The following is a 20,698-nucleotide window of genomic DNA, read 5'->3' as shown; positions in this document are numbered from 1 at the left end:
ACACACAAGTTTGTGGGGTGAATTTGTCCTTGCTCAAAAACTGCAAGAATCCATGTAAGATTCTGTAAATCCCTTTTTTTTAGAAATAGCATCAGTCTGAACACTGGGACACAGCCTCACACAGCGCACCTCACACCTTCACTGCATTATCTAGGCCAACATGGCACCTGTTGTTAAAGTTCACTTGAGAATGTAACTTTTTAAAAAAGTTCTGGGATTTACACATGAAAGAACTGAAACCAACATGGTCATTCTAGAAGGTGAGAGACGTAACAAACAATCCAGATCTTTTTCAATATATATTTTCAATTACATCACACTGTAAACTTTTGCTATAAATTCCGTGTCTTATGATCTTATGCTCCACATCCACCTGACGAAGGAGCAGTGCTCTGAAGGCTTCCAAATAAACCTGTTAGACTATAACCCGGTGCTGTGTGATTTGTAAGTTTGTACACCCCAGTTTAACACTAATCCACAGCTACCTGATGAAAGACCAGCACTCTGAAGGCTAGTACTTCCAAGTAAACCTGTTGGACTATTACCCGGTGTTGTGATTTTTGTCCATCCCAGTCCAACACCAGTCATGATTTTGGCAGATCAGCTTTTCAGCTGTTGGAGTTCTAGATTGTGTGATTGTTTAATTTAGCGCATTTCATTTATTTAAAGTATTTCAAACTTCTACGTAGCCGTGCTTGTTGACTCATTTTGGAATGGAGTGGGGTGCCATGTTCATGAAAAATTTTCAGGAAATTCACAATATTTTAGAATAATACTTGTTTTATGTTTTGTTTCAAGTGTTATATATGTTGATTTAATACTGAAAAACAAATATACTGGCATAAAAATAATTTACTGTCTTTTTTGTTTCTTGCCTGTGTAGCTGTCAGTATGGCAGATGATGAAAGTAAAGAGAAGAAATCGCTTAGTTCAGCAAAGCTCTTGCTGGAGGGTAAAACAACTGGAGAAAAATCTACTATCTTGCATCAACACATTGGTCGTAGAGAGATGAGAGACATGGTAATTGAAACTATAACCTCCAATAAAGGTACAGTAACATGATATTCTGAATACGATGCTAAGCAAATAACTGCAAGCTAAGCAGTTTGCGAGTATGAACAAAATCTAAGCTTTTGTCAAGTGTATTCACCTTGATAAGAATTTAAACTATTTTGTGAATCATGAAGAGTAACAATCATTGGTACAGGGTTAGAATACCATACATAATTCCACAGAAATTCAGGAATGCAAGTTTGATTTCCATCATCAGCTGTTTTGCTTATCTGAGACATGATAACAATAACGGTCTCTTTCCTTTTACTGAAGTCCGACCTGTAGTGGATGAAGAATTGAAGAGATCTGAGGGCAGGTTGATCACTGACAGGTTCCTGTAAACAAAAGAACAATATAATGTTGCAGAAATTGATTTGGGTTTAGATAGCTAAGAGAAGTAGAATGAATGTTTAGTCTACATGTTACTTCCAGCAGCTCATGCTGTTGTATTTAATTTGTGTCAGAAACAGAAGCTCTTGAGCTTTAAAATCCCTGGTCTATGCTGAAACTTGCTAAGATGGTCTTGTTAAAAAGGATGTACGGTGCTTAATTGGTTTTACTCCTCCTGCAATAGGAAAGACGAAAGTAGCTATGAGTCAGTACCTTTGGGAGGGAGAAATTTAAAATAGAATTCAATGCTGCTGTATATTGATTTAATTCTGCACAATAACAGCCTACTACTCCAAAATCTCTGAAGGTTTTTAAATTAATTCAGTGGTTGTGGGCTTTGGAAGATGGTGGCTATGTTCTTGAACTTCTGCAGTCCACAACCACATTGCTGTTAGGGAGGGAGTTCCAGATTTTGATGGAGTGACATTGAAGGAATAGCAATGTATTTCCAAGTCAGAATAATGACTGGCTTGGAGGGGAACTTGCAGGTGGTAGTGTTTGTATATATCTGCTGCCCTTGTTCTTCTAGATGAACTTGGTCATGAGTTTGGAACATGCTGTACAAGGAACTGCTGAATTTTTGCAGTGTATCTTTTAGATGGTTTACTGCTTCACTGTTGGAGGAAGTGAATGTTTGTGCATGTGGTGTCCGTTTTCTTGGTTAAGTGTTGCTGGAGCTACACTTGATGAGTATTCCATGTCTGACTTGTGCCTTGTCAATGGTAGATAGACTTTGATATAGAAACATCAAGGTAACCCTTCAATAGTTTTGGAAAAGATGTGGGGAAAGGATTGACAAATGAAAACAAATTTCTTAAATTTCATGTGCTGAAAATAAAAGTGAGTCAGTCATTGGATTGTAATTCAAAATATCACAACTCAGTCATTGCTTGCCTGTTGTGGGGTGGGGGTAGGGAGGGAGGGAGGAAAATGGGGTTGGAGAGTCATTGATGAAGCAGCTGAAGATGATGGGCCAAGAATGTTTTGTGAAGCACTCCTATTGAGGTCCTTGAGCTGAGATGACTGGCCACAGCTTTCTTCTAATATGCTAGTGAAAGAACCCATGTCAACTCATTTGTGCAATTTTGAATGACAGTCCAATTACTGACTTCTTATTTTTAAGTACTTGGAATTTTAAAGTATTTGTTTTCTCTTGCCAATTCTTTCCCAATTGGATTTCTGTATCAACTTCTCATCTAAACCCTCCAATGAATTGACATTTTGAGGAGTTTCTGACCATGTAGTCATGAGATGACCTGGTGCAATTATGTTTAAAAATCCTTCCATTAAACTAAGAGGTTAAGTTCATGGGACAGTCATGCTGAGAGAAGTACAGTTTGATCCAGATGGAATTTGAATTTGAATTGAATATATTGTCACGTGTACCGAGGCACAGTGAAAAACTTTGTCTTGTGAGCAATACAGGCAGATCAGAGTTAAGTAGCATAGATAAGTAAATAATAGGTAAACACTGGCAATGGCAAAAGCAAAAACACAGGTACAGGTGAATGCTAAGTGTTTGTGAATCCATTCAGTATTCTAACAACAGTAGGGTATAAACTGTTGCGAAACCGGCTGGCACGTGTGTTCAGGCTTCTGTACCTTCTCCCCGATGGTAGAGGTTGAAGAAAAACATTGCCAGGGTGGGATGGATCTTTGTGGATGCTGGTAGCCTTTCCTTGACAACTGTGGACACTGAAAAGTAGTGTTACATTCCAGTAATTAATCAGTTGTATCGGCAATACGTGTGAATAAGGTGAAATGAATGGAAGACAAAAGATCTAAAATCGCAGGTGCAACAAAAACATCTGCTGGCTTTCAAAGCTGAATGGATCACCAGAATTTAAATAATTCATGAGCCCACTGGCTTTGACATGGCTGCTGAGTGACTCGTTGTCCATTAAGCATCAGGAAGTCATGTTCGTTACATCATTCGAGAGATTGTCTTGTTAATTGCTAATGTATTTTGTGAACTGAAGATGTTTCTTTGACAGCCCTGATATGAAATGCATCTTTTTACAGACAAAGATACTGTGGATTGTGTACTGAAATCAGAGCAAAAGACCATTTGTAGCACCAACCCTCTGGAAAAAGCAAGTACTGCTGATCCAAATGAAAATAATAAAGTGCACAAAGATCAAAGTGGGAATGCACCAGACTCTCCATCTAAACAACTGCCTGACCAAATTTCTTTCTTTAGTGGGAATTCATCAGTTGAAGTAGTACATGGAATCATGCATCTCTACAAAACTGAGTGAGAAATTGTTTTTAAACATATTGCATCTTTGTGTTTGAAAGATTAATTTTCCAAGCTTGTTAAGGCTTTGTACACTATAAATGTGTCGTCTTCCAGCATCGCCAAAACCATTTGTATGCCCGGGTGCTATTGCAAACACGACAAGCCAACATATCTGCAACCAACCCAGCAGGTAGCCTATTATTTCTCCCAACAATAAATGAAAAACAGTCAAATTTTTGTTCCTCTTAGGTGACTTTCTTGCCTTCAAATATTGGATTTCTTTGAGAATAGAGGGTTATGTTTGTAAGGTCATTACCATATGGTAGAGCATATGTCACTGCTTCTTCAGAGTCTTCACCACACAAACTGTAGTGATGCAAAGAGTTGATTCATCACCTTCTCAAAGGCAACAGTATTGGGAAATGAATGATATCCCAGGAATGAGTTGTTTTCAAAGAGTCAAATTAAACATTTTTTAATGCAAAATATAATAATAACGTATGCAATTTGGTAATGCCAGCTACTTTGCTGTTGGAGGAAATTTTGCTCAAGTCATACTGATGGCTTTAGCAAGGATGTTGCTTCCCCCTTCAATTTCACATTATTCTGCTTGTCCTGTATTTCTCCATGCTGCTCATTTGTTATGAAAGTTGAATATTGTCACCCTCACTTCCTTAAAGACTATATTTTATTGATGAACTAACAGCACTATTAGCATCATCAAATCATTGGAGATTGTCTCATTATTCACTTTGTGTGTTGTTAGTAGTACAAACAGTCCTTGATTAACATGATTCCAACTAACATGGCACTGACACCACACAAGTACCAGGAAATGACCATCGTCCCTTAATATTCAGCATTACCATTACTACATCTACCACCATTAATACCCTGAGGATTACAATTGACCAGGAGCCATAGCACTTTTCACTTCCCATGATTCTGATAACATTCACCTTTTTCAATAATGTGGTTCTTGTCCAACTCCCAGCAGTGCCAAGAAATAAATGTGTACCAAAACTCAGCAATCATGGGTAAGTTCTTGTTTGTTCAGCATATTCTGCTGATGCCAGTGTCAATTAAGTTTTGGGTATTTGATAAGTATTCAAAAAATGTCCACAGCCTTCAATCTCCAGATAAGCAATCTTGTATATGAGGAGCAAAACATTAAAATATATTCTGTTTGCATATTTTGATGTCTACTTTAGTGTTTCATGTTAACTTTGAGTTTATCTTTTGTACTTTTGGATGTAGGTTTGCTCACTGAGCTTGAAGGTTAATTTCCAGATGTTATGTCACCCTACTAGGTAACATCTTCAGTGGGCCTCAGGCAAAGCACTGCTGAAAGTTCTTTCTATTGATATATTTGGGTTTCTTTGGATTAGTGATGTCATTTCCTGTGGTGATATCATTTCCTGTGGTAAAGTCACTTCCTGTTCCTTTTCTCAGAGGGTGGTAGATGCGGTCTAACTCGATGTGTTTGTTGATAGAGTACTGGAATTCTCGTGCGTGTCTTTGTTTGACTGGTCCTAGGATGGATGTATTGTCCCAGTCGAAGTGGTGTCCTTCCTCATCCATATGGAAGGATACTAGTGAGAGAGGGTCATGTCTTTGTGTGGCTAGTTAGTGTTCATGTATCCTGGTGGCTGGTTTTCTGCCTGTTTGTCCAATGTAGTGTTTGTTACAGTCCTTGCACAGTATTTTGTCAATGTCCCACTTCGACTGGGACAACACATCCATCCTAGGACAAGCCAAACAAACACACGCACGAGAATTCCTAGAAGCATGGCATTCCAACCGGAACTCTTATCAACAAACACATTGAGTTAGACCCCATCTACCACCCCCTAAGAAAAGGAACCGGAAGTGACTTCACAGGAAATAATGTCACCACAGGAAATGACATCACCAACCCAAATAAACCAAAACATATAAATAGAAAGCAGGAATTTTCAACAGTGCTTCTCCTGAGGCCCACTGAAGATGTTACCTAGTAGGGTGATGCAACGTCTGGAAATTAACCTTCAAGCTCAGTGAGCAAACCTACATCCAAAACCTCAACCTGAGCTACAAATCTTCTCAAACCTTTTTAGTACTTGTTTAATTTTCTGTAATCTAACCTGCACACTAATTTGAGTTTTGATCGCAATATGTATTGCAAAAACAAAATGCTGTTTTGATTAATGAAGTGACATCAGGAATAGAATGACCACAATGTTCATAAATATTTTTATGAAACTTTTGACATTTTCCACCCAGGTGTATCCTCTAGAATCACTGAATTTCAGAATTGTTGCAACATAGAAGGGGCCATTTGGCCCATTGTGCTTGCACCAGCTCTTCAAGCAACCCAGTGTCAATCTCCAGTTTTTCTTCCCCCTACATTTGCACATTCTATCCAGATAATCTTCCAATGCCCTCTGGAATACCTTAGTTGAACCTGCTTCCACATCGTTTCCAGGCAATACCCTAAGTACCCAAAGTTTTTTTCACTTCACTCTTGCTACTTTTGCACGTGACTTTAGATCTGTGCTCTCCCTTTCTTCCTTTTACAAGCAGGAACAACTTCTCCCTATCCATTTTGTCCAGCTTGCTCATGATTGTCAAATCTCCTTTGAGCCGCTTGTCTCCAAGAAGAACAATCCCAACCTCTTCAGTCTATTCTCCTAACTGAAGTTTTCATTCCTGGAAGATAGCTTCTCCTATTCAATGCAGATACATCTTGCCTATAACTTGGTGCCCATAACTATACACAGTACTCCAACTCACCATCACTCCTTGCTCTTACACTCGATGCCTCTATTCATGAAACCATGACCCTGTAAGCTTTATTACCTGCTCTCTCCATTTGTCTTGCCATCTTCCTATGATTTGTGCATGTTTACATCCAGGTTCCTGAGCTCTTTTAAAATTGTAGCCCCCATATTATATTGTCTTTCAGTGTTCTCCCTACCAAAGTGCACCACTTTGTGCTTCACTGCATTGAACCTCATCTGCCAACTATTCATCCACTTTGCTGACTTATCAATGTCATTTTTAGAAGTTACTGATGTTTGATAAGTTCGTACATTGCTCCTGTGAACTATAGATTATAATTTGCTCTCAGTTTAGCTTCCCTGCTTCCAGCAGACATAACTGGATGGTGATTTACTGTCCCTAAGCCAGTGCTGCTGAGGTTTATTGTAACCTCTCAACTGCTGTCACAGTGGGGATTAGTCAATTCGGTACAGAGTGGTATGGATGTGGGACTTTCTGGTCTTTGCAGTTTAGTATTGACATTATCCACTGAGCTTTTGCAGACTTCAGTTAGCTAAACTTAAAAGAATGCTATAAAATGTACAGCTGATGAATCAGCATATGCAAGGAGGAATTAGGTCAATAGAGCTTTCTTCTGACTGATGCTGTGACCTGTGCTTTCATGCAACTTTACACCAAAATTATCAGGATATTCCATGAGCAGGCTAATTAAGAAGTGCCCATTCGTGCTTTAAATAATTCAGACTTTTTTGATTTCATATTGCTATTCAGCAATATACACTTTACTAATGTAGTAGTTAGGTGTGCACAATTCGACAGCAAAATGTCCAATTCTCGCTACCCAAAGATAAAAAGGAGATACAAGGTTTTATGACTGAGAAACTCTGGATTCTTTGTAACCCTTTTGCAAGTCTGAAACTTTAATCAAATGAATGTTGCATTGAAATTATATAATTGAAAGAGCCTAACTGGTTATGCTGGTGATGATCCTCCATGGGAGCCTCCTCCCACCCTATTTCATCTCATTTTAGCAATGCAACCTTCTAATGTGCTGTAATGGTTTGCATTAATCCCAATTCATTCCCTGCATCTGCCACCTTCATTAATTACTGTGACTTGAGAATAATGTGCATAGTGAATTGTATCTGTAAGTTTTACATGCCTATCATTTCACTTTGAAGTTCCATTAACAAGACAACTTTTGCTGGTGTGTTCCATATTGCCACTTGATATTAGTATTGAGTGCTACTCTTGACACTGCATTGATTAACTATTGCTTTGTAAAGATTTGGAACTATGTTCAGTAATTTATTTTAGCTGTTAATCAGCTTTCATAGCTTCCTATTCTATGTTTGAAGTTGTTGAAGTATATAGTCGTTCAAAACTGTTCTTGATCTGGAATGAATGTGTTACCTCAACTGGAATAAACGCATGCACTGTGGGTGGGACGATACATTACTGCTAATGCACCCAGTTTAGATCATTTGCTATCGGTCAGTCCACGTTTTAGGAAGCATTTAATGAGAGGAGTGAGTAATGTGTTTTAATTAACAATATTTTGAGATAAATGCATGGCATTCCTGTTTGCAGTTTAGAATTTCTATGACCTTTTTATCCTACTTTTAGCAATTGAATTTTCCGTACTAAATCTGCTGAACAATAGTTTCCAAAAGATCGGTGAATGTATTGTGGTTGTAAGTTGACAAGGGGCTATGTGGGTGATTTGGGTTGTCAAAAATGGCAGCCTGAACTAAGCAAGCAATGAATGAAGGAGGAGGATGAGTACCACTGTGACTAATGAGAGGAAAAGAGGACTGTGATGTATGAAGAGGATAAGAGGACCAATGTGATCTTCTGGGTAGGATGAGAGGAAGAACACTGACATGAATTGAGGGCTTTGTGGTCAAACAAAATTGAAGAAAATGGGAGAACAGTGACTGATAAACTGAAGAATGAGGAAAGGCATGCCATAACTAGGAATCTGATGGTCAAGAGAAATAGCAGGCAATTTTCGTCTCCTTATCTCAGGGAAAGTGAGAGTGTAATGAATGTTTGCCAGGCTGTTCTGGAATGGCAGGACTGTTCTTTGAAGAGAAATTGGGCAAGGTGGGTCTGAATTTTCAAGAATTTTGAAAAATGGGAGGTGATCTCATTGAAACCTGCAAAATACTTAATAGAGTAGACAGGGCAGATGAAGGCAAGATGTTTCCCCTGGTTGGGAATCTGGAACTGGGGGCACAATGTTTTTAAAAAAAGGATGTAATTTATTTCTCAGGTGAGAATATTTTTTAACTCTCTGGGTAGTGAATCTTTGGAATTTTCTACCTTGGCTATTTTTTTCCAGTTTTCTTTCTCATCAACTTACTTTGAGATGTTTTGTACTTGGCAACTAACCACCACCATTAAATGAACTGTGTAGCCATATAACTGTTTTAAATTGCAAAGCCCATTAAGAGCAATGCAAACCGTCAAGGGTGATGGAGAAGTAGGGAGAGCAGGAAGGTAGGTGCTGAGTCTTTTTTTTTCTATACTTTTTATCAACCTGTTCAGAGACATTATGTTACATCTCTGGATCAGGTGGAACTTGAACCCTGGCCTCCATGCTCAAAGGTATGGACACCGCCCATTGCACTGGAAGAACCCTCTGAGTCTGCTTTACAGATAGTTACTAATCAACCTGTTCAGAGATGCTATTATGTCTGGAACTTTTTGCAAAACTTGGAACAAATTCTTTTGCCTTTTGATGAGGAAGAGACAAATTAGAGAAAAATATCTCCTAATGCAAATATAGTAGAGAATAAAATGTAAAGTCTGCAGTTGCTGGATATTTGAAGTAAATTAAGAATGCTCATAATACAGTGTCCATCTGCGGCTACAAATAGATGAAAATAATCGAATATTTTAAATGGAGATATCAGAATTACTGATGAACATGTGATCCCCATTTATCATTTCCCTTTATAACTCTTCAGTGTCTGTAGCATTTCCAAGTGTTTCAGAAGGTTATTGAAGAAGAGAATGAAGAATGGAACAAAATTAATTTTAAATAAATGAATACTCGCTGATTGTGTTGAAGCCTATTTGATGGCGTTGGTCATGATGACCAACCTTGGGGTTATTCAGAAAAATAATGAGGAATGTCTGGGAATATTGTGCCTCATTTATAATTTATGTTCAAGATTCTGCATGTTTTTTCATTTAATTACAGAATACTGACAAGTTAGCAGTGCTAATTCTGTGGGAATGGTTGTTTTGTATTAATCAATGAAGTACAGTTGCGTTGCAAGCTGCGCGTTTGTCTAAACAGTAGTTACATTGTTCACTTCGTATTAACTCAGAGGCATACCTTTTAAATTGTTTCACACATCTTCTTAGTTCGTATTTCAATTCCTTTGATCCTTAAATCTCTCTTGTCTCATTGTAGGAATTTGGTGTATTTTGCCTCTGTTTTTGCTATTTCATGGAAGTGACCTACTTCCAAAGAGTGGTTTCAAAAGTTATTAAGTAGGAGGGAGTGGTGGTAACTGTTTCTGATAACAATAACTGCCAATCTGCACTGGGGAAGCAGGGCTAATGGAAAATAAAACGTTTTGCGGGATAGTGCTCAGTTACCAAATTTTTTGTTGTTGTTGTTTATTCACTGGATTTAGACATAATTGCCCATTTCTAATTGTCTTAGTGTTGGTGAGCCATTGAATTGATCCACTGACTTCATCTGCTGAAGGTGCTTCCTTTGCTTGGGTAAGAAGTTCTAGGATTTTGTCCCAAGGATTCTAAAGTGTCCATCAGTTTCCAAGTCAGTGAAATGCATGACTTACTGGGGAGCTTGCAAGTGTTTGTCTTTTCCATGAGCTTACTGCTTTGTTTTTCTAGTTGGTATAGGTTATGAGTTCAGAAGATGCTTTTAAAGAAACCTTAATCAGTTGTTACATTGTGTGTATTTGCAATGCAGTGACTCTGTACTGACAGTAGAGTGAGTCAGTGATGAGGTGGGATGCTGATTAAGTGGTCCTGGTCAATGTTGAGCTTCTTGACAGTTGTTGAAATTGCAATTGTACAGGCCAAGTAAAATATTCCATCTCACTATTGTCTTTTGCCCTTTAGGTAATGGAAAGATTCTGGAGGAATAAGGAGGTTAGTTACTTGCCACAAAATATTCGATCTCTGATCTGCTCTTTTGTTCACTTATTTATTTGGCAAATCCAGTTGTGTGTCTAGACCAGTATAAAGGATGTTAGTGGGGGAATTTGATGATAGTAATGCCATTAAGTTTAAAAGGCACGTCTTTACATCATCTTGAAGCAGATGATTGTTGCCTGGCACAAGTGCCAAGTAACATTTGAACCACAAGGCAACTTAGCCATCTTCCTTTGGAAGCAATGGAATTGTTTCCTCTAATTCCATGACTTCAGTTTGACCAGGACTTTTTGGTGCTGCATGTGGTCAGATAAGAGGTCACTGTCTCAGGATATATGATAGGCCGTTTTGGACAGAGATGAAGAGAAACTTCTTTATTCAGGGAGCGAGAATCAATTGCATACTGTACAGAACCCGTCAAACACAGAAAGCGAAGTAATGAAGGCTGATCCAATTACAACATTTAAAAGGCATCTGGATGGGTATATGAATAGGAAGGGTTTAGAGGGATGTGGGCCAAGTGCTGGCAAATGGGACTAGATTAGCTCAGGATAAGTTGGACTGAACGGTCTGTTTCTGTGCTGTACATCTGACTGTGGAGAACATGCCCATAATTTTCTTTCATTCAGTCGCTCAATAGTTTTTGTTTGCCTAAAACAGGTAATTTGAATGAATTGAATAGATTGAAAACTGTTGGCTCTGATGCTTGAGATCTGAGGATAGTAAGACAGAACATTCAATTGGTACTTCTGGTATGCTGGACTTTCCCACAGTCTGAGAACGAAGATATTAAGTGGCAAGTTTTGCACATGAAGTATACCTCAACAGTTCTAGGTTGTATTTTGAGGGAAGCTGGCACGTTTGCAGTGTTTTTGACTTAAAATGAATATACCAATGGACACAATCCAAAAATTTGCTCTTATCATCCATTTAGTGGATATGCTTGGACTTCTGGTTTGCACCAAAAGCATTAATTATTTGGTGTACTCAAGTTGTAAAAACTGTCATCCCTTTTTGTTACCAGTAGTACCAAATGCAGATTTTGTGTTACTACTCATGACTGTCATCTTGCACTTTCTAGGAGAGTTAAGGCGTATTGTTTTTCTTCTTAGCAAGATGACGTCCTTAAAAGAAGATGTGAGACGCAGTGCCATGTTGTGTATCCTTACTGTCCCCGCCACCATGACTAGCCACGATCTTATGAGATTTGTTGCACCATTTGATGATTCAATTGAGCACATGAAAATAATAAGGGATTCAACTCCAAACCAATATATGGTTCTTGTCAAATTCTGTTCACAGGTAAGTAATGGTATTTGTTTCAATTTGATTTGTAGATTTAGTTGTGTAGAAATATAATGTTGCTTTTTCCAGTGCAGTCTTTTTTAACTCTGTCCATTTTTCAGGCTGAAGCAGACAGCTTTTATACTGCCTGTAATGGTCGGCAATTTAATTCAATTGAAGATGACGTTTGCCAGTTGGTATATGTGGAAAGGGCTGAGGTCATCAAATCTGAGGATGTAGGTATTGTGCCATATTTACTAAAGTCTGCATTTTAATATATTCCAATATTGTAACTAAATAGGCATCTGCTGCCAATCCGAATCCCTAACACCATTTACTCTGTCATTTAGTTTGCGTGGCTTATGATCTTAGATATGTTTTGTTTGTAAGTAGAACTGCCCCTCCATTCTTTCTTTCTTTAATGAAAGAAAATTTAAGAAGGAACATAAATGTTCCTTGAGAACCCCCTGATAAAGCAGCCAAGGCAACTTTGAAAATGTCTGTCTTTGCCTATCTTGATAGAAGGAGAAGCTTGATGTTTGAAAGTTCCAGTAGTGGATTTGAAGAAAGAATAATAGCTTTTCTTAAGCTTCAATCATACGCCAACTTGACAGCAGTTCTTTAACTGACTTCTCATTCTGTTTTTAATAGGGCTGTAGCTATTTCAAACCCATTCTATATCTCCTGTTGTGACTGTATGAGTCTTAACTTTGTTTTGATGTTTTTCATGTTGATTTTATACTTTTGTCTTTTAGGGAGCCAGTCTTCCTGTAATGGGTGTAACAGAGTTGCCACCATGCATTGTATGCCTTGAAAGAATGGACGAGTCTGTAAATGGTGTTCTAACAATTCTCTGTAATCATAGCTTTCATAGTCATTGCTTGCAACACTGGGAGGATACAACGTAAGTTGCATGGAATTTGAACTGTGAAAACACAGGATGGATATCAAATAAGTTCTACACTTAGCAACTGTCTGCATAATTGGTGTATGATATATTTGAAGTAAAGTGTGGGGTAAAATATTTTGTTAAAGATACTATGTTATATGCTTTAAGATTTCCACACTGCAAAACTCTTACCTGGCACAAAAATATTTATATGACCTATCTTGGCAATAACTGTATTTAAATCCTGACAGTTGATGATTTGGCTTTTAGAAGGAAAAGCTCTTTGAATATGTAGCCATCTCATTTATATCAGCTTTAAGTACGTCATGGGACATGTCACGTGTGTTACAAATGGATGCTTTCAGATGTACATAGATATTTCAGTAGACGAGAAAATGAATTGTGTCATGTGCGGGACCAGTTATAAAGGAATGGATGAAAAGTTACTAATAGTGTACTACGTTACTACAGAATTAAACTGATAATGAAAGAATAATTCTGACTTCTAGAACTGAATCCTGGCCTCTTTATTCAAATTCAGTCAGCAATTGTGTGTTGATGGATTTAGTGCAATTGTTAGCTTGCTTTGTTGTGACATTGCAGGTTTAGAAAATGTAAAATGCGAAAGTAAATTAACAGAAAGCATGCCAGGTGAAATCAGATGGCTGTAAACTGGAATAGCTCCAAATTGGCCTAATTTTGGAAACTTGATATTTTAGCTTACTGTGTCACACTGTTCTCTCTCTGCCTTTTGTTTGTTCAAGATAAATAAATTCTACCCAATGACTTTGTATCTTGATTTGAAACTCACTTCTAGTCATTAGTCTTTTTTTACCAAAGCAGTCATGGCATTTGTGGTTATGAGAGTATTTCTGAAATCAGGACAATGTACTAATTTATTTCTGCATTTGGCCTGTATGTCTGTTTGGCCTCATAGCATTTCTGCACTTTCATACAGACTCTATTATCCTTTGCACTTCTGTAAATGTTCATGTTTAAAGACGTTTGTTTATCTAGTTTGATCAATAACCTAGGAATTTTACTTTCTCTTAGGTGCCCGGTTTGCAGGTACTGTCAGACCCCGGAGCCAGTCGAAGAAAACAAATGTTTTGAGTGTGGAGTCCAGGAGGTAAGCAAGACTGATAAATAAAATGTTTAAAGCATGTCAGGTACTAATTCTTTGTGTTTCCTTTGAAAAGGAATGTTTGCCACATGGATATTGTTAGGACTATGGACTTTAACATATTATCCACTTGTGGTATTGGTGTCTCATTCAAGCCTTTGTCAGTCACTTTGTAGCTAGTGCAGAGAAAATTAGGGTCTGACTCATTGTGTCTTGGTCATATCCTGAATAATGAAACTCTTGCTGTATCAAATCTTCACAACATTCCTACCAAGATTTCCTAAATGAGATTGCTCCATTCATCAGAACTCTAACCAGCTGTGTGTGGTGAGCATATGCCATAAAGCAATGAATTGAGACTGCCAAGACTCCTTTTACTTAGTGTGATGAGGAAAATAAACTTTAATCCTGAGGTTATTTTCTTTTACTTTCTGAAGTGTTTTATCTAACGAGTTTTTAAAAAAAATGCTTTGTAGTTCAGATTGTTCTGTCTTATGCACGTGGAGTAACAAGATTACTTTGTTTTTAATACCATACGTGTTATATAAAACCATGGAAAGAATAGGATGCACACAGGTGAGGAGAAAATTACATAAGAGACAAACAAATGAAGTAACAAATTAAAATTAACAGATATAAAATTAAGACCAAGATGAGAAAGCAAATGAGGCACAGTGAGCAAGAAATAAAAGATAAAATAAACAAAAGTAGGAAAATTTCAACTGGACCATTAATCTGTGTGCAATAGAATGGAAGATCACCCAGAAAACATTGACTATGGCTTGTATTTGTCAAGCCTTTAAAAAGGTGATCATGTACTGGATAAGGATTCTCTCATTCATCCAAATTAAAAAGTCTGTGTTACTGCTAACAGTGTAGAAAGTATGTCAGATATGTCCGAAGATACTTATGCTCAATGTTATCTAAAAATATTTTTTTCACCCTTCATCTCATACAGAACCTGTGGATTTGTTTGATATGTGGACACATAGGATGTGGCCGATATGTCAGTCGTCATGCATATAAACACTTTGAGGAAACCCAACACACATATGCCATGCAGCTGACCAATCACAGAGTTTGGGACTACGCAGGAGGTAATTCTTGCAAGGAATAGCTCTTTTTTTATTTCTCAAGTATATAGCTTTGTAACCAGTGGTCCTTATCATTGGTTGCCTTAATTGAAATTAAGATAACTTCAGTACTTTTACTAAATAAGGCATGTTCTTATACCAATACAATTATTAATGCTTGGTACTCTAGCATTAAGAATGCTACTTGTTTCTGGCTGTGAATTCAAATCAGGCAGCTGTAGATGTGTGAAACAAATAGTCTTTGAGTTAAATTACATTAACTCTTGACTAAACAAGTAGCTTTCTGACAGTTACAACAGTGGTGTTAAAAACTCTGAATATCTTGATTTTTCATGGATATTGTGATCATGTTGGCTTTTGATATTGTATTTCCTTTCATATCATTTGCTTATTGACAATTGCAAATATTTATTCTGTTGTACAAGGCCAGTGATTCAATTTGAAATTAATCATTTTTTTTAAAATTGAGAAATAAAATACAAAATGAGCAGAGGCAAATATTGATATTTTTCAAGTATTATTTATATTACTGACAAGATGCTGAAAATATCACTGCCCTTCCAAGCTTGTTAAGCCACTAACACTCCTGATTCACAAAGGGAGTATAAAGCATAACCCGAAAGCAGGAGTTCAAGTGGAACCAGTGGCTTCATCACTAATACTTGTGTTCCGCTTTGGCAGTACTTTAAGATTGCTCTGAAGGGGCTTCGTCAGATCTCTTTTGAGAATGGCAACTCCTGTAACTAATCTGTACCTTTATCGATTTAAGTATGAGAAAGCCAATCTTTGCCTCTCAAATTGCTGGTTTACTTAGCTCATGGAAAGCCAATTTAAAAAAAATTCTTAAATATCTCCTGTAATGGGTTTCTTCTGATTGTAAAAAAAAATTCAGGTAAGAGGCTGCTCTTAAATTAGGATGTTGGCACATACAATTAATTTCACTGGTTGTGAAAGAATGCAAATTTCATGTATTGAAATCATAACAATTAGCAATGCATTTTATATTTGTTGAATGACTCCGTGTATTTGGTCAATATCACCACTGAAGTTGTATTTTGGTTTCTATAGATAACTACGTTCATCGTTTGGTGGCCAGTAAAACAGATGGAAAGATTGTCCAGTATGAGTGCGAGGGTGACACTTGTCAAGATGAAAAGATTGATGCCCTTCAATTAGAGGTTAGTGAACCTTTTCAAATACTTGCTCATGTTTTACTTTGTTTGCTCTTCTGTTCTCAAAACATCCTTCCACTTTCAAGGCTTTCACATGAGACAGAGTTCCTGAATTGAATGTTGTTTCGCAGGTTCTGATCATGGAATATCCTAACTGCAAACTTCCATGTTTATTTTTTTTGGTTCTGTGGAAAGTGTACTGTGTTGTATTCAGATGCTGCTGTCCTTGTCTATACCCAGAGTAAAGTGAGATGTGATATGGTCAAACTATTTTGGTCATACTGCAGTACAACTGAAATGTATTTAGATGCGAAAATGATTTCAACGACCAAGTATTTAAGTGATGGACTGAAAACTTGTATCCATAGTTTTACACTTGGGTTGAGGGTTGGGGTGGGAAAATGGGCACGGCTTCTTCCCATTTGTTAAGATGGATCAGCTTGTGAATTCTTTTTTGCTTTGGTACAAGCATATTGTTAGCAAACCGATGTAGCAGTGGTATTTTACATCGAGTATGCTTTGGATCGGCCCATTCACCTCTCTCGACTGAAGAAAATTTTATGAAATGAAAAAATGAAGTAGCATCTGATTAAGTTTAATGCATTTATAAGAGCATACAGATGCTCCAATAGTTAATGACTTGGATCTTACATGCCATTATAAATGGTGCAGTTTTGCTACTACCAGGAAGTTTTGGAAATTCTTGGTTTTGATAAAGACAGCACTAGCGGATTCTCCTTCTTCCTACCCTGTCACTGATGGTGGTAGCATTGAAAGTAAAGGCAGGATGAGCAAAGATGTTAGCTGCCAGTAACCTGTCCGGCTGAGATTCTCCTGCTCATCTGTACTGGGCGTGCAGTAACTTATCTTGAGTGAACTGGATTCTCTGGACCTTATAAAATACTTGGGGGCCAAATGAATTGCAAGTTAAACTATCAGTATGATCTTTTGTCTTTAGCTAACACGCTTTTGTCTGTAGGAGAATATCCCAGCTAAAGGATAGAGCTGTCTGTGTCAAATTTTAATTGAGCTAAGGGATGCTTTCGTCTACATGACAGTTTTATTGGTTAATATTAATTGGTGCTGAAGTGGGAGATGGCATGGGATAGGGTGACACTAGGTACACTGACACACAGGATGGCCGCTGAGCCCTAAGTTAGCTTCCTAACACACAGGATGGCCACTGGACCACAATATGGAGAGAGAAAGCAGAGCAAACACAAATACTGCCTGGGGCTACCAAAATGCCAGCACAATGCACTTCCAACTTGGTTGATTATTGCAGGGTGAGTGGGGGAGAGAATACACATTTGAGTAGTGTATACTGCCTGCCAAAGTGTCTGGGTCCAGCCAACACCTTTGATAGAAATGCTGACAGAACTTTGTATTGAGTCCATTTCAAACTAATAGCCAGGGCTGCAGTAATTGTCCTTCTCAGGACGAGCGATTAGCACCCATTACTATAGTAATGGATTTCCATGCAGCCGCTGAAATTGATAATGTCTGTGCTAAAACTGACAATTACCATGCTGAAATTAACAAAGGCTGCCCTGGAACTGACAATGACTGCATCAAAACTATCAACGATTCTGCAATGTTTACAATAAACAAACCATGTTACAAAGACCATAACCTCATCACTGACCTATTATATTACAAAATGTATAAACATATCTTAACATATGCTCCGGGTTGAGAGGAAACTTGCAGGTGACCACTACTGTTGATGTCTTTCTCTCCTTGGAGCTCTGGTATTTCCTTGTGCAATAAACTCTGCCGTTGAATTCTGACTCCAAAGCTAGTGATTTTCCCCACAACAATTGGTACTGCGAGCAGGGTTTCTGTTACTGGTGCCCTGGTCAAAGGCCATGAACCGGGGTAAGAACCAATTTGGTAGAGGTAGAGAAGTCCCCACTGGTTAGGAACACTTTACTGTGGGCCGTAACCGGGGATACATAGTCTGTTAAATGGCAGATCAAAGTTTTAAGGGGAAACCGTAGGTCCCCTTATTGAGAAATACAAGACAGACAGTTGACAGAGCAAATGAAGAAAAGAATTCGCACAACAGAGAGAGTGGATATATAAACAGAAACAGAGTAAAACTAAAAAAATCAGGATAATATTGTTATACCAATTAGCAGGCCTAATTGAACAAGTGAGTGCCTCCACAAGTAGGTGGAGAAAGGACCAGGAACATGTTAAAGAGCTGGAGGACAGAATACAAGAGTTAGAGCAGGGAACAATGTAAAGTACTGCAGCCACTGCAACAGAATAGGACACAAAGAAGCAATGTGCAGGGTAAAGCATGGGACATCCACAAACACCACCCAAACACCGCGGAACCGGGGGAGTCCTGCGGCCAGCAGATCTGACAACAAGCTGCCCTCATTCGTGAGGTTAAGGGAGAGGGGAGAATTTACGTGCCCTCAGTAATAGGAGGGAGGAAATGTGAAATGCTAGTAGACACAGGAGCGGCTGTGTCTATCACAAACTTACCCTTACCCCACACAAATAAAATGATTCACTTAACTGGGGTAGGAGGGGATAAAACACCAGGCTTACCTAAGCGAAACTACCCTCGTAGAAATAAACAATATGTATCCCCATGAAATTCTGTGTATGCCAAAATAACGAGGACACCATAACGGGCAATGATCTCATAAGAGAATATAATGTTGTAATCAATTGTGCAAAAGGGAAATTGATTTGGCCCAGACAGGACAGTTGAAAGACCAAGATTGGGAAACTTACAAGTCACCTTGAAACTATTAAAGTGGATACAGCTACCTGCAGGGACCGGAACCTCGCAAATGGGGTATTTGGAGCCATCTGCGCCATCGTCCCTGGAGCATGGGCAGAAACAAAGTTAGATACAGGTCTAGTTAACATAGACCAGATAAGAGTTCCCAGATCGGGGCATAATCCCCACCATCAATACCCAATAAAACCCAAAGCAGGAAAAGCGGTTGTGGAGATAGTGAAAGGACTAGTGAAATAGAGAATCCTGAAAGCAACCACAAGCACAACTAACTCCCCGACGTGGCCTGTAATAAATCCTGATAGGAGCCACAGCTCACCATTGATTATACATGACTAAATAAGGTCACTCCCCAAATTGCACCCCATTGTAGCAGACCCCTCCACTATTTTAAATGGCTTAGCCCTGATACAAGACTTTTACTGTTTTTGACATAACTGGTCTATCCTGTTAGACCCTGAGTCCCAGAATAAATTCGCTTTTACAGTAAGGGACAGGCATTTCTTTTACCCCCAAGTCAATCCGTGGTAATAGTTAGGGATACTGGTGAAAACCCAGCTGAGGGAATTCTAGACACTGGATTCCCACAATTGTGGGGATATAGATGGGGGTGAAGATAGGAGGAGAATAAAGGATACCTCCACCCCCCTCCCGGACACAGCTGAGGAGACCCTGTTCATGGGCAGGTCACGAAAATATGTAGCAGGGTCTCCCCAAACAGGATGGGCTGTGGTAAATTATAAATTAGAAACAGTTATGTCCGGAAGGATTGATGGAAGTCAGGTAGCTGAACTGGTAGCACTCACCAAAGCACTGGAATTAGCAAAAGGAAAAACTGTGAATATATAAACAGACAGTCAATATGCCTTTGGTGTAGTTCGTGACCACATGGGTGGCATGGGGTAGAAGAGGGCTCACCACTGCAGGGGGAGCCTCTATCGAACACCAATTAAGAATGCAGGCACTATTACGTGCCAGTGAACAGCCAAAAGAGGCTGCAGTAATAAAAATAAAAGCTCATAAAAAGCCAGCAAAGAAGAGTCCACGTTGGTTAAAATTCAAAGGAAACCAGGCAGCAGACCAAGCAGCTCAGAAAACCCCAGAACAAGAAGCCATTGACAAGGCTGTAATGGCCACTATTGAATTAGCAAAAGACTCTATCCAAATTCAGCAGCTACAGGAGGACACCCGACAGGAAGACAGAGAAATGAGAACTGCAGGGGTGCTCAAAGGGGAGGATGGTGTCTGGAGGCGAGCAGACAAGGTGGTAGCACCAACGTGTATGCAGAACACATTGCTTGAACTTGACCATGGGCTCTCCCATACAGGTAGAGAGGCCGTGATTACAAGCCTAGGGAGTGTGTGTGATGGAAGGGAATGGGAAGAGACATGGCCAAGTACTGCTGCAGATGCACGGTTTGTGCACAACATAATCCAGGGAGACCCATAAAAGTTAGGATGGGACACCAGCCCAGACCAAGGGGACCCTGGGAACACCTTCAGATAAATTTCACAGGGCCACGATCACCTTCCGTGGTCATCATAGACTAATTCACTCGGTGGGTAGAAGCATTCCCTACACTGAGACCACTGTAGCCAGAATATTAGCGGAGGAGGTAATCCCCGAGTGGGGGTACCCCTCCAGATCAACTCTAACCAAGGGATGCATTTTACAGACAAGGTCATGAAGACTGTCTGCCAATTACTTGGCATTGGACAAAATTTTCACATTCCCTATCACCCCCAGAGCTCAGGGATGGCAGAGAGAATGAATAGAACGCTCGAAAATACTTTATCCA

General features: G+C 38.9%; 1 protein-coding gene across 3 annotated transcripts in view; it reads left to right on the top strand.

Annotated features, from left to right (window-relative positions):
* Positions 1-20,698, top strand: part of brap (BRCA1 associated protein) — a 44,906-nt gene that overhangs the window by 7,286 nt on the left and 16,922 nt on the right. For all 3 annotated transcript variants that reach the window (XM_072587556.1, XM_072587557.1, XM_072587555.1), the window contains exons 2-9: positions 884-1,048; positions 3,466-3,697; positions 11,692-11,881; positions 11,986-12,099; positions 12,619-12,767; positions 13,806-13,881; positions 14,834-14,972; positions 16,038-16,147. In XM_072587556.1, coding sequence (XP_072443657.1) covers positions 892-1,048; positions 3,466-3,697; positions 11,692-11,881; positions 11,986-12,099; positions 12,619-12,767; positions 13,806-13,881; positions 14,834-14,972; positions 16,038-16,147 — 1,167 coding nt within the window. In that variant the 5' untranslated portion in view covers positions 884-891. The remainder of the gene's footprint in view (positions 1-883; positions 1,049-3,465; positions 3,698-11,691; positions 11,882-11,985; positions 12,100-12,618; positions 12,768-13,805; positions 13,882-14,833; positions 14,973-16,037; positions 16,148-20,698) is intronic.

This window comes from Chiloscyllium punctatum, chromosome 17 (assembly GCF_047496795.1).
Source record: "Chiloscyllium punctatum isolate Juve2018m chromosome 17, sChiPun1.3, whole genome shotgun sequence".
NCBI lineage: Eukaryota > Metazoa > Chordata > Chondrichthyes > Orectolobiformes > Hemiscylliidae > Chiloscyllium > Chiloscyllium punctatum.
This window is presented reverse-complemented; position numbering and strand designations above follow the sequence as displayed.